Source organism: Oryzias melastigma, linkage group LG9, assembly GCF_002922805.2.
Source record: "Oryzias melastigma strain HK-1 linkage group LG9, ASM292280v2, whole genome shotgun sequence".
Classification (NCBI taxonomy): Eukaryota; Metazoa; Chordata; class Actinopteri; order Beloniformes; family Adrianichthyidae; genus Oryzias; species Oryzias melastigma.
Genome location: NC_050520.1, coordinates 27,142,028 through 27,154,857, shown reverse-complemented (window position 1 = coordinate 27,154,857; position 12,830 = coordinate 27,142,028). Strand labels below are relative to the sequence as shown.

The 12,830-nt window shown below is 40.4% G+C and overlaps 3 protein-coding genes across 5 annotated transcripts; all 3 read right to left on the bottom strand.

Annotated features, from left to right (window-relative positions):
* Nucleotides 1-660: 660 nt before the first annotated feature.
* Nucleotides 661-3,175, bottom strand: ctu1 (cytosolic thiouridylase subunit 1 homolog (S. pombe)). Of its 2 annotated transcripts, none has more exons than XM_024274598.2 (3): nucleotides 3,080-3,175; nucleotides 1,667-2,167; nucleotides 661-1,584 (listed from the first exon to the last, which is right to left on the bottom strand). In XM_024274598.2, exons 2-3 carry the CDS (start codon nucleotides 2,160-2,162, stop codon nucleotides 1,049-1,051), a joined length of 1,032 nt encoding a protein of 343 aa, XP_024130366.1. In that variant the 5' UTR covers nucleotides 2,163-2,167; nucleotides 3,080-3,175; the 3' UTR covers nucleotides 661-1,048. The 2 variants fall into 2 exon arrangements, with proteins under 2 accessions (XP_024130366.1, XP_024130365.1); XM_024274597.2 differs by having other exon boundaries at nucleotides 2,993-3,159.
* Nucleotides 3,176-3,293: 118 nt separating this feature from the next.
* crybb2 (crystallin, beta B2) lies at nucleotides 3,294-5,138 on the bottom strand. Its single transcript, XM_024275713.2, has 5 exons — nucleotides 4,461-5,138; nucleotides 4,256-4,374; nucleotides 3,962-4,094; nucleotides 3,736-3,878; nucleotides 3,294-3,651 (listed from the first exon to the last, which is right to left on the bottom strand). The coding sequence occupies exons 1-5, from the start codon at nucleotides 4,617-4,619 to the stop codon at nucleotides 3,483-3,485; spliced, it is 723 nt and encodes a 240-aa protein (XP_024131481.2). The 5' UTR covers nucleotides 4,620-5,138; the 3' UTR covers nucleotides 3,294-3,482.
* Nucleotides 5,139-8,906: 3,768 nt separating this feature from the next.
* Nucleotides 8,907-10,998, bottom strand: crybb3 (crystallin, beta B3). Of its 2 annotated transcripts, XM_024275711.2 has the most exons (6): nucleotides 10,621-10,998; nucleotides 10,310-10,407; nucleotides 9,991-10,109; nucleotides 9,786-9,918; nucleotides 9,552-9,694; nucleotides 8,907-9,474 (listed from the first exon to the last, which is right to left on the bottom strand). In XM_024275711.2, the coding sequence occupies exons 2-6, from the start codon at nucleotides 10,382-10,384 to the stop codon at nucleotides 9,231-9,233; spliced, it is 714 nt and encodes a 237-aa protein (XP_024131479.1). In that variant the 5' UTR covers nucleotides 10,385-10,407; nucleotides 10,621-10,998; the 3' UTR covers nucleotides 8,907-9,230. The 2 variants fall into 2 exon arrangements, with proteins under 2 accessions (XP_024131479.1, XP_036069576.1); XM_036213683.1 differs by having other exon boundaries at nucleotides 10,310-10,998.
* Between the last annotated feature and the right edge of the window lie 1,832 nt (nucleotides 10,999-12,830).

Genomic DNA, 12,830 nt, shown 5'->3' with positions numbered 1-12,830 from the left:
AAACTTCACCTGCACTGTTCAGTATTTATCTATGAGTCAGTGGTTGAATTTTTGGCGTAAGATGTTCTGGACGGATTTTAGGTTGGTAAAATTGTATACTTCAAAATGAACCAATATCAAGTATGAATCATAGTGTCAACCACAAACTTTGTTATGAATCAAATCCTTGTTAAAGTGAATCATTACCCCCAGACAGCGTTCAGTGAAAATGGTGTTGGACCAGCAGAATTAATGTGGAGCTACTGTGAAAATGATTCCTGCAAAATTTGCAAATAAATGATTGACCTCATAAGATTAAGAATGGTGGCCCATACTGACACATTGACAGTTTCAAGTACCTGAATGTTCACCTCAAAGTTAAACTGAACTGGTCCCACAACACTGATGACCTGTATAAGAAGGGCCAGAGTTACCTCCACCTTCTGCACCTTCTGAGGGGACTGAGCATGTGCAGTCCTCTTAGGACTATTAATGACTCTGTGGTAGCCCCTGCTCTTCTCAATGCTGTTGCCTGACGGGGAGCGAGCAGCACCAACAAGGATTAAAAGAAACTGAATATGCTGGTCTGGAGGAACAATTCTGTCCTGGGCTGATCGCAGCGGGGGGCAGAGGAGGATGTTGACCAAACAAGGGTTTAAGTGGGAGAACCTGAACAATTGGTGGCTGACCCCAAACATTATATTTATTTATATAACATATATAGTACCAGTATTTTTAATAGCTTCAAATAAAATAAACTCTGATCTAACATTCTTTATTATGTTATATTTGCTCTATATTTCACTCATATGTTTCAGTAAAAAAACAAAAAAACAACCAGAGTTTAAGTTACAAACAAGGAGAATCATATATTTAAAAAAAACAATATGCTGTACCATGCATTTCTGTAAAAAGTTTTTATTCTCATGAATATGTATAGAAGTCACATTCAAGAAGAAAGTTTCAATTTTTCCCTCTTCTCTAACTAAATATCAGATATTTCCATTTTGTAAATACAAGTTGTTAGCATAATTTTGAGTTTACAATTTAAAAAGAAAAGTTTCAATTGTTAAAATTCAACAGATTTTAGTTTTCTCTCCTCCTTCTCAGTCAGGGGCTGCTGGGACAGGATCTTCCCATGCAGTCGGTGGTGCTTGCCTATACCCAGCTTTGGCAGGCCTCGGTTCAGTCCCTCCAGCAGAACACATGACTTGCACAGTGCCTGGCTCGAGATGTAGCCACAGCGGCTGCAAGTTCCCTGGACGGGCATCTTCACCCCCTCTCGCACAGACAAGTTCTCACCAGAGTGGATGATATCTATAATGGAGCTGGGCCTTATACTTTCCAGATCCTTCAAAAAGGTTCTTGCATGTCCTCGATAAGCATTTGGAGAATAGATACATTCAGTGGAAAAGTAGTCCAGCTTCTTAAAATAGGCGTAAAGAACAATTTCTTTCTCGTAAGCGTATTTGAGAGGCTTGCATCGTGGCACAACACCTTCACCCTCACTGGCTGTGGAAATAGCAGTGCAGCGGCGCAGACGAGCTATGTCACCTCGCAAGACGTTCATCAAAACTGTCTCTGCTACGTCATCAGCATTGTGACCTGTGCAAGAAATTATTTTTTTAAACAAACAGAAAGTTAAAACTGCTAATGTACTGACACTTCTGTAAAAAATGACACATACCTGTACATATCTTATCAACTTTCAGCATGAGGGCTCCCCTGTCCAGCGCCTGTCTTCTGAACACCCCACAGAACGTGCAGTTATTTTTCAATCCCACCTGCTTCACTATGGCATCCATAGTCCAGCCGTACAGTTCTTCATACGAAACTATCTTCAGGGGAAGCTCATACTGCTGCTGATTCCTCTTCACGGTCTCCAAAGAGTCATCTCTATAACCAGTGATCCCCTCGTCCACTGAGATGAGCATGAGTTCCAGACCATAGTTGTACCGCTCGTTCAGGACCTTCATGACATGTGCAAGCACAGTGGAGTCCTTTCCTCCAGAGGCAGCAATAGCTACACTTTCACCAGATTTGAAGAGACTTGCATTGACTATGGTCTGATGCACCTCCTCCTCAAAGGCCATAAAGAAACACTCTTTACACAACGAGTGGCCAGTTTTGGGGCGTTTCAACGCAGCCCGCTTCTCACCGCAGCTGCTGCAGGAAACAGGCATCTTGGCTATTGAACACAAGAAAAACAACACAAAAATTACACTTTTAAATGGTTTCGAAGTCAAAAACATACATTTAAAGCACAATACTGACAGGTATCAACATGTAAGGGCAATTGAACAGTATTTTTTATTTAAGGTACACAATGATAATTATCCCATTTTTATTTAAATTGGGTTATTTTTGCTAACTGTCAAAAGTTTTTTTTTATTAAAAAAAGGAATCAAATACACAAAAATCCACATTTGACCCTTATTTTGTTTTTTTGTCTAAATGTAACATAATTAAGAACTATAAAGTAAACTTAATTAGAATAAGCTAATATGTCCTGCTTTCATCTATGAATAGGATTTGAACATCATAAAGTATATCTTTGAGTACACGTTTGTCTTTAACTTCCAGCCAAGTACTGCTGGTTTAATTGTAAATAACTTAACGCATTCTACACAAAAGACATTTTTAAAAGGGGTTCAGAAAAAGGTAGAATAGAAAATAACTTTATTGGTTGATGTCACAATGCTGACAAAGTTTTTACTAGTTTCAGATTTTTAATTTAAATCATAATGATTATGTCACATAACCTTATTCTCCAATTTTTCACAATAGTAGCATCCACCCATTCACCCCGTTTCTAAACTGCACAGAAAAACGACCACACTACTCTAACAAATAAAACCTCGAGGATATAAATAAGAATAAATATTACTGAATTGTCTTAAATATTTGAGAAGTGAAACAACACAAAATGACTAGTAGAATACCACATGGACAAAGTTAGCTAGCTTACGACAAGCTAATAAGTAGTCAGATTGACAAAAAAATAATGTCTTACGAGTATTCAAATGACAGATGTTTCACCCAAGTAGTTCTTCTTTTGAAAATTACTAGATTGCTTCTAAAAATATAAGAATATTCTTACGTTTCCAATAAAATATTAGACTTTAATCAATCCCTGTTTTCGTAACACTTTCTCCTCTCCTCTCCTGAAAACAGGAAGTGTAGTATGCCTGCAGCGCCACCTACTGTTCGGAGTTTGCCACGGCACATACTTTTAATAGACCAAAAAGCAACCTCAAAACATTAGGCGAAAAATAAAGGTTTAAGAGACACGTTTGGATACCATAATCCAGGTAAAAATGCACAAAGTCTTTGGGCAACAAAAATTTATTAGTATGCTTGACAGTTTAGAACAGAATTTCACTACTGCAACAGCTGCAATAGATATCAAAATGCTGGATAATGTAATTGAAAGGCAAGGGAAAGCAGGTGGAAGAGGTCAAGGTCGCTGAGGTTAGGATTCATGACCCAAATCAGTCACAGGCTTAGTTTACTGGGTGAAAAGCCCCTCTCTGATGCCACTGCATGTCTCTGATGCGCCGCACAGACTGGATCTGAGGAATCTGGGCTCCAAACTCGGTGCTGTCCTTGTACTCCCCCTTCTCAAACAGGTACTGGTAGCCTCTGTATCCTGGGTACTGATAGCCTACCCAGCTGGAGCAGCAGAAGCACAGCAGAGGGGGAAGGTAGATGTTAGATATGAGGGGATGGAGACATCCTTTCATGGGAGGTACTTACGTGCCGCTCTGCACCCGAACAGAGGAGACCTTCTCCTGGTAGCCATGAGCATGGAAGCTGGGGACATCATCATCGATGATTTCTATCTTCTTTCCTGCAAAGCCGGGGTTTTCGTAAAGGACAATCTTGTGCTCCTGGCTGTCCTGAAGGACAAAAAAAATCAAAATATTTACCTGCAGATCAGTTAATCGTTTATGGATTGAGGTATAAAAATATATTTCTGTACCACTTTAATGGGGCGGAATGCAAGAATGGTGTCACTACGCCTGCTGTTGGTCCAGGAATCCCAGCGAGGATACTCCCCCTTCTCAAACACATACTGCTCCCCCTTACAGCTGGTCTGCTCATATCCCACCCATCTGACAAGGAAGACATGGTTGACACACGTGTAAAAAGGCATTCAACTTCAGTGAGCGTGTCCATTTCTTTAGTCACCCTCTACATATTTATTAATACCATCTTCTTTGTTTGGGGTTGTCGTTAAGCTAATCATCTGTTTTCCTATCTAACCCACACTCACGGCCCACACAGCACCAGTATGGAGCCCACTTTCTCCACGCCTGCTTCCTGGAGGTTGTTACAGGGACCAGTCAGCTCATGGCAGCGTCCCTGGAAGTTTTCCTGCTCATAGATGACCAGCTGTGTTTGAGGGAAGAAAGAAGAAGAGAAAGTATTTAAAAATGCTAGTTTATAACACCTTTGGTTTCTGAAGGATTTCTTCTCACCTTAAAAGCACTGGTACCTGGCTGCTGCTGCTTGGATGCAGGGATCGGATGGTCTGTGGCCATAGTGAATGGATTTGCAAAGATGAAACTGTAAATCAAAAAGATTTCTGACCTGATCTGGACATGCTGAGTAGTAGTTACCATTTTCCCAACACTCATACATGATTTAATATATTGTTTTTGGATGCATTTTTTGTAAACAATACCTTCCTATCTTTTAGAAAAGGCATTTCACAGCATCTTTAACACATAATCAGAGCAACAAAACAACAAATATAATAACATAATAGAATAACACCACAAGTTCTAAACAAAAACAGCTAAAAAATAGAATAAATTGCCACAGCAGCCATGAATCCTTACCAGTACCTGTCTGTGCCAGTGTGGTTGTGATGGCACGACGAGCCCAATTTATACGGGACGCCCAGGGGTGGAAACTTTGCCAACAGGGCCTACGCCGTCCAAACATGACAGCAGATCAACCAGCCATAGGCCCAACAAACTAAAATGAGGGGGTCATCGTGCACCCCCCCGCCCACCCCGGGGTGTCACACTCCCACAGAGTTATTTCATTAGTTGTCAGTTTTGTCCAGCCAGTCATTGTTTGATATCCACATGATTCAGCACAACCAGTGCCAAGAGTCCCACACCTACAATGAGAGAGAGAACGAGGGAGAGAAGGACTGGAAAAGATGGGGTTTACTGCTCTGGAGAGGTTCACAATGAGATAAATAAAGTCTAAACATTTCCACAACTTTTAAAAGGTACTTTTTTGGAGAATTTGAATCTGAAGGGAATGAAGGAAAACGTGAGGGTTTGAATCTTTTAAACTGCACTGGTTCTTTTAAAACTTAAAACTTATAGTATCTCAGCACTCTGAGATTCTTTTCAATAAAAAAATCACAGTTCTGCATCAAACACATTAATCACAGCCACCATTAGTTTTGTATAACTTTAATAACTTCATTGGACAGTGTTTATTGAAAAAAACTTTATGTTCTTCGAATTGTATAAAACATATTGTTTTGCTAATTGTGAGGCAGAATTCTTCAACACGGCTATAGTTACACCTGCTTATATTGAAACTTTAACACCCCCCCCACCCCCCACCCCCAAAATGTATATATTCCCAGAATCCGTGCAAAAAAAGGAAAAATTTTCTTGTATTATTATTTTTGTAGCATAACTGCAGTCAGAAACTAGCCTGGATAAACTTTCCATGGCTGTGATTGGTTGAGGTTTTTAAAATACATTTGATTCAGAAATTAATTGAATTGCACTTTTGTAGTTCAACTCGAGTGGTGCACAGTGTTGCAGCAGTTCCGCCTCACAGTAAGAAGGCTTTGATTTGATCTCCTCGTGCATGTGTTTGTTTTCTGTCCAGCTTCTTCCTACAATCCAAAAAAAAATGCTTCATAGGTTGATTTCTTGAGACATTGATCAAGTCTATTAGTACCTACTCTTTGAAAATCATAAAAAAGTTTATTTATATTTGTGTTTTTTTTTTTTTTTGTTTTCTTGTTTTGAATCATGCTTTTATTTTCTGTCAATCGATGTGACATCAGGTTCCTGATAAATTCATCCTCCAGTGGTCAGTTTTTGTCAGTCACTTTCGAGTCATGGTTTTCAGATTCCTATGGCAAGAACTTCTTGTCTCCATCCTTCGTTTGGCATGCAACCAGTATTTGCTTTTTGTTATGTCTTAAATGTATTCAGTACATTCAGCTCCCTGCCATTAAGCCATGTTTCCTACATTGGATCCTCTTCAGACCTCTTTTTCTGACACAAGATAAAGTTCCCTCCACTTCCTCACAGCTAGATAGTGTTCAGAGCTTGTGTTTTGGTCTCCACTTCTCTTCAATCTCAGCTTGAACTTTAGTCTCGGACTTGTTTAGATATAAAACTTCACAGAAACATTTGATGTTGTGGGTCTCTGTTACATGTTAAATGCTTCATTCTGTCAATGACACAGAATTGACCTGCTTTGAGTTGTTGTGTACTACAATAGTGTTTGCACATTTTTTGTGTATTTTTCATGAATGAGGTCTGTAATGAACCTAAGAACTGGTTATTAGGAGCATATTTCATAGAACTCATCCACAAAAACCAAACCAAAGATCAAAATCTCCATAAAATATTTACTGAAACAGATTCATTTGAAGCTTTAAAAAAGTCAAACATGTTATCAAATGAAAAACACATTCTTTTTCTCTGTGTTTTGGCCAGTTTCTACTAATATTCTTTATGATCACGCAGGGTTTTTCTGAGCTTTAATTTGGCAAATTAAAGCACTTCTCTCAAAATGTTTACAGTGTTGAACATTACAAGACGTCTGAAGTTTTAATAATCATCTGTGACAATCAATACATGAATTTGAAGCAGGTAATTCAAGTTTTCTGTAATAATTAAAAAACATAAATGAATAGACTTGCAAGCTTTATTCCAATCTATAAATACATTTCTGACCACCAAAATAAGCTATTTATTCTAGCAGTTTTTATGGGAAAACAGCAAAATAATGAAATGTATCACTCCTCGACATCTACTTTATCTTACATCCTTTGGAGAAACTCATTTTTGTTCAGCCCGTTAATGATTGCGCCAGGGTGGCTGTGGTGTAGACGGGTTTGATTCCTGCCTATGTGTTGGATTGTTGTTGGTCAAGACACAAAACCCTCCATTGCTCATGATGATCACAGACTGCCACCATGTATAGCAGCAGAACTGCCATCAGTGTGTGTGAATGGAACTGTGGCTGCGAATAGCTTTGGGCCTTAATCACAGTAAAAACCCATCACATCAGTACACGCCGTTTTATTCAATCAAACTTTATTTATAAAAGAGCGCTTCTCATTCGTGCGCAGCTCAAAGCGCTTTACAATAAAAACAGAAACAAGCAACCAAATCAATAAAAAGAGAGAAACTCACACAGACATGGCACTTCAAAAAATGAATACTTATAGAAGAAAAAAAAAAACTTGGGCTCATCATTTGACAATGATCTGCACAGATGAGTTTGTGCATTTACTAGATATGCCAGAAAATGTTTATCTTTTGTTGTACTTTTGTAAAACACTTAACATCTACAATTTTAGAACATGCTGCATGAGCCTCTGGCTCATCTGAAGATACTGAATTTACATTACAACACAACTTATTATGGAGGACCATATTTTTTTGATAATTATGGCAACAAGACGGGATTTAAGTCTATGGGCTCACCTCGAATGAGACCCCTGCTAAAAATTTGGGGATGCTCAATCTTGTACATCAGTGTAGAAAATACAAGGATTTTGGAATGAAATCCGTTCAAAATTCTGGAATAGACTCTCAAAGAGCAGGCTGCTGCTGGGGTCAAAGTTTTAAGAGTCACACATATTACTTGGACTTCTACTGTCCCGTCCTTTGTCAAGTGTCTCTAAAACCAGAGACAATCTCAGAGTTTGGGTAAGGACGAAAAAAAAAAAATTGGACTACTGCTCAGTTCAAAGTCATCTTCTTGGAAAAAAGGAGACTATGCTTCAATTTTTATAAAATCTAGGTCCCAAAGTCTGGAGGAAGAAGTAACAAATTACAGTTGCTATAAGGATCAGTCAGTGGTGATTTGGGGAAAGACCTGTTTGGCCGCTGTATTTCCATCATCGGTACAGCTCTCTGCCAGGACCTTTTTGAACACTTCCTGCTTCTCTCAGCTGACCAGCCTGATGGAGATGCTGAATCGCCTTTCCTGCAGGACACGTCTGCTGTCCAAACTGCTAAAGGTATCCGACCATGGTGTTGCTGTGACAGATGAACAGCAATCACACTTTAACTAGTGCAACACTTTAGACCCAACAGGGAATGTTAGATGAATGCTGACACAAAATAGATTTACAGGTTTTTGTGAAACTGCAGCATTATTTCTGACCACCTTTTCCACTGAATTGCAGCTGTAATTCATGCTTGAGTCTAAGTCAAATATCAAGTATTATACCTGTTTATACTATTAAGTTATGCATTTTCCCCCTTTACTTTATATTTTCACAAAACACTACACTTTTTAAAACAATTTACCAAAATAAATTAACCATTTAAAAAAAATTGCATTTAAAAAAATATATTTTTTGCTTCAAATATGAATCCTTCTCCGTGATTGGATTAAAAAGTTATTATTCAAATTATAAGAATAAAAGTATATCCAAATTTGAACTAATTTTCTCTCAGTTAAGCATAAACTAAAAATAACTGTAATAAAAAAATGATTAGAAAAGTAAAATATTTGTTCAAATGTCATTGTAGTTTTAAAGGATTTGGGTTTTTTGCACTTCATTGACTCTCTGGTGTTTACCTGCTGAGCATTTGCTGTCAACATGACATTTAACGGTGAAACAATGACTATAGAGGGATGCAGTACTGTTTTGTTTTAATAGCATAGCATACATACAGTGTGACATCACTGCCTATACTGAATCTACAGAATATTCAGCTCTCCATCTGGATGATGTTCGAGGTGTTTGAACTTATCTTGAGGTAATATGTTGGCTAAATAGACATCAAATTTGTCAGGTTTGTATCTCTAACTGAGGTTTCTCTTGATCTCAGATGTCAACACTTTGAAAGCACAACGTCAACAAAACAAAAATAAAAAAAATTCCAGATCAAACAGCTTTTATTCTCCACTGAAATCTACATGGCAATGGTCACGGAGCACAAGCAGCGTTTGCCATGGTCGGGTAGGCAGAGGGCAGGCACTGCGGGCAGCAGGGGGCTGGAGGTAAGTCAGGACCCCGCTCAGCTGGTTCCAGCCGAAGCAGGAGGAGCAGGAGGTGCTGGGGCGGGATCGGGATCCGGGCCTGGGGCGGGGGCGGGGTCTGGAACGATGAAGCAGCCCCTCTTGTGCCACTGCATATCCCGGACCCTTCGGACCGATTGGATCTGGGGAGCGGGGGCCTCCCAGTCGTTCCAATGCTTAAAGTCTCCCCGCTCGAAGATGAACTGCCGCCCCCTGTAGCCAGGGTACATATAGCCAACCCATCTAGAAGACAAAGAGAGAATTATCACTGCGAGAACACATTTAACACTACAGAAGCCACGATGAGTCAAGTCGCTTACGTTCCGTTCAGAGCTTTGACACTAGCTACACGGTCCTGAAATCCATGGCCCCACAAACTTGGCACATCATCATCAACAATCTCCATCTTCCTGCCAGTAAACTTGGGGTTCTCAAACAAGTGTAGCTTGTGTTCGGCACTATCCTAAAAGAAGAGAACCAGACATTAGGAAACCTCCAATTTGTCACATCACAAGACCAAAATACGTTTATGGTTTGCAGATTTGGGCACTCACCACTTTGAGAGGCCTTAGAGACAAGAGGGAGTAGCTGCTTTGACTGTTGGTCCAGGTGTCCCAGCGTGGGTATTCGCCCTTCTCTAGAACAAACTGCTCCCCGGTAAACCCATGCCGGTCATAGCCCACCCATCTGAGAGGAGGATTGTACTTCAGTGCACCTCAGCAAACAAAAATTGGATGTTTTTTTGTGTGCATAACTCACGGTCCCGACTCAACAATCAGGGAGCCGACTTTCTCCAGCCCCTTCTCAGTCACATCTTTACACTCTGCAGAAATCTCTGCCTTGCAGCCCTGGAAGTTCTCAAACTCAAAAAGCACCACCTGGATCACAAGACAGGAATTAGTAATTTATGGGAAAAGCATATTTATTCTGCAAATATACTGAACATAAAGACAAAAAAGGAAAAAGCACACATAGAGAAACACTAAAATTACTTAAAACTTTATATGCGGTTTCCTTTGACCAATAAATTTAGTTAAAAATTGAGTTTCTTATCAGGGGTGAAAGGGAAAGACAGTACCTTATATGTGGCTCCAGCTCCACCCTGGCTTTTTCCTACAGCCAGCTGCTCCGGGGCACTCTGCTGCTCCGACATCCTCCTGATCCACTGCTTCTCCGCTGTTTTTGGCAGCAAAAATCACCATCCAACATGAATGTAAACAGACAAAAAAAAAAATCACTTCATTGTTTATTTTTCATTCTGATTTATACATTTATCCTTGTGTTGTTGAAAAACTAAGAAAAAAATCTCCAAAATTGAAGTAGCTTGTTAAAGTACTCCAATGCACAGGAGCAAACGCTCCACCCTCCATGTTTCAAGAATCATTTTACCTGGATATGCCTGCTCAGGAGTGGTAGTGCCCTTCTGTTTCAGTGCCACTTGGTGTTTGGTGGGTTTGAGCCATTAGAGGGCAGGGACACGGGGGGGTATTTATGGTTTATTTCTGGCCACAACAGCAGAAAAGGGGGAGCTGTTGATACAGCAAGTCTGTCGCTCACATTGTGTCCGTCACGCTGCCTCTCAATAGGCAGCTGTGTTGGCACACTCTGCCCTGCCCGTCTGCCTGGCTGCCAGCAAGCACTGTGTGCGGGCACAGGGGGAGAGAGCCAAGAGGAATCAGCAAACGGGCCAGGTCAGCACAAAAACACAAATACACAGACCCCACCACAGCTACTACCAATCTCAAACCGCACAAGACATTCATCTTTGGCCTCGGTTTGCACCACAAGACTCTTAACTGGAGATGTTAAGGATACAGATGTGTATTAAAAATCAATTTAGTGACGAGAGTAACAGCAGCGTCGGTCGAAAACCACGAATACAAACAAGCTTATGTTGGTAAAAAAGTTTAACGTTGATCGGGAAGTAAAGAATCGATTTCTGTCAAATGTCAGTTTCTCTTCCTGTTGTCTCCTTTTTATGTACAGTGGAGGAGATAAGCATTTGCTGATTTTGTAGGTCTACCTGCTTAAATATAACGTTTGAACAGTGAATGACTTTGAAGAATTTATATAAAATAGTTTGTATTTCATTGAAGAAACTAACTACTTGCTGGAAAGACTTAGTACTTTGTGGCAAACCCCTTTTCAGCAGCACAGAGTTCAGATGTTTCTTGTAGTTAATGAGCTGGTTTCTGCACACATCAGGAAGAATTTTGGTCCGTTCTTCTCTGCAAATGATTTCCAAATCATTCAGATATGTTGGTTGTTGCTTAGCAACTCCAAGCTTCAGCTCTCTCCATGGTTTTTCTATTAGATTGAGGTCGAGAGGCTGGCTCGGGCACTCCATCACATTGATGATCTGAATCTTCTTCAGCCACTCTTTGATTGTCTGGGTTGCAGTTTTTGAGTCATTATTCTGTTGGAAGACCCATCCATCCTCCATTTTTAGCCTTCTGGTGGAGGGACGGAGGTTCTCACTCAGGATTTGATGGTACATGGCTCCGTTCATGCTCCCATCCACACAGTAAAGTAGCTCTGTGCAGGAAAACACCCCCAAATTATGTTTGTACCTCCATGGTTGAGAGTGGGGATGATGTTCTTTGGCTCATAAGCAGCATGTCTCTTCCTCCAAATATGACGGGTTGAGTTGATGCCAAAAAGCTCCGTTTTGGTCTCATCTGACCATATCACCTTCTCCCAATCACACTCTAAATCAGGACTGTCAAACTCAATCGCAGTGGGCCAAAATCCAAAACTTATCCTTAGGTCGCCGATCAAACAGGACAAACATTTATTGAACACACTGAAACAACATTTTTAAAACTTTGAAAATGTAACTTCTTAACATAATTATGAATAAAAAAACAGGCAGGATTATTATTCCATAATAAATCACCTTAAATCATTCGTTCGTTCACTTTCGGCGTCGCCACAGCGTAGCAGCACCCACTGTTTCGCATCAGTGATTTGGCAGAGATTTTACGCCGGATGCCCTTCCTGACACAACCCTGTACTTGAGGGGCACAGGGACCCAGTTAGGCAGCAGCGTCAAGGGTCTTGCCTAGGGACCCAATCTGGGTGGGGATCAGTGGACAACCCTGGGAATCGAACCCAGGGCTCCTGGGTGCCAGCCCTTCACCTAGCCCACTGAGCCACCCTGCCACTTACCTTAAATCTTAAATAACTTTCAATATTTTACTTTCCATTAAAAATATATTCTATCAAAATTGGGATTTTACAAGATAACATCGGGCCATTAATAACAATAAAATAAAATGATATGGAGGGCCGGATATGGGCCCCGGGGCTTGACTTTGACACGTGATCTAAATCATGAAGGTGTTCGTTGGTTCCGACGGGTCTGCACATGCGCCTTTGTAACCCTTCCGCTCTCCTTAGCTTGTTTACAATAAAAGTGGGGTCATCTGGACCCCTCAAGACAGTGCGCTGAACTTTTTTTATCATTGATTTTTGAGTTTCACTAATGTCCATTTCAGATATAAAATCCTGTCCACCTTTGTCCACATTTGTCATGAAAGGAATCACACATCAATATGTGGTTGGAGTCATCTGGACCCCAAAGAGAGTGGAAGGGATTT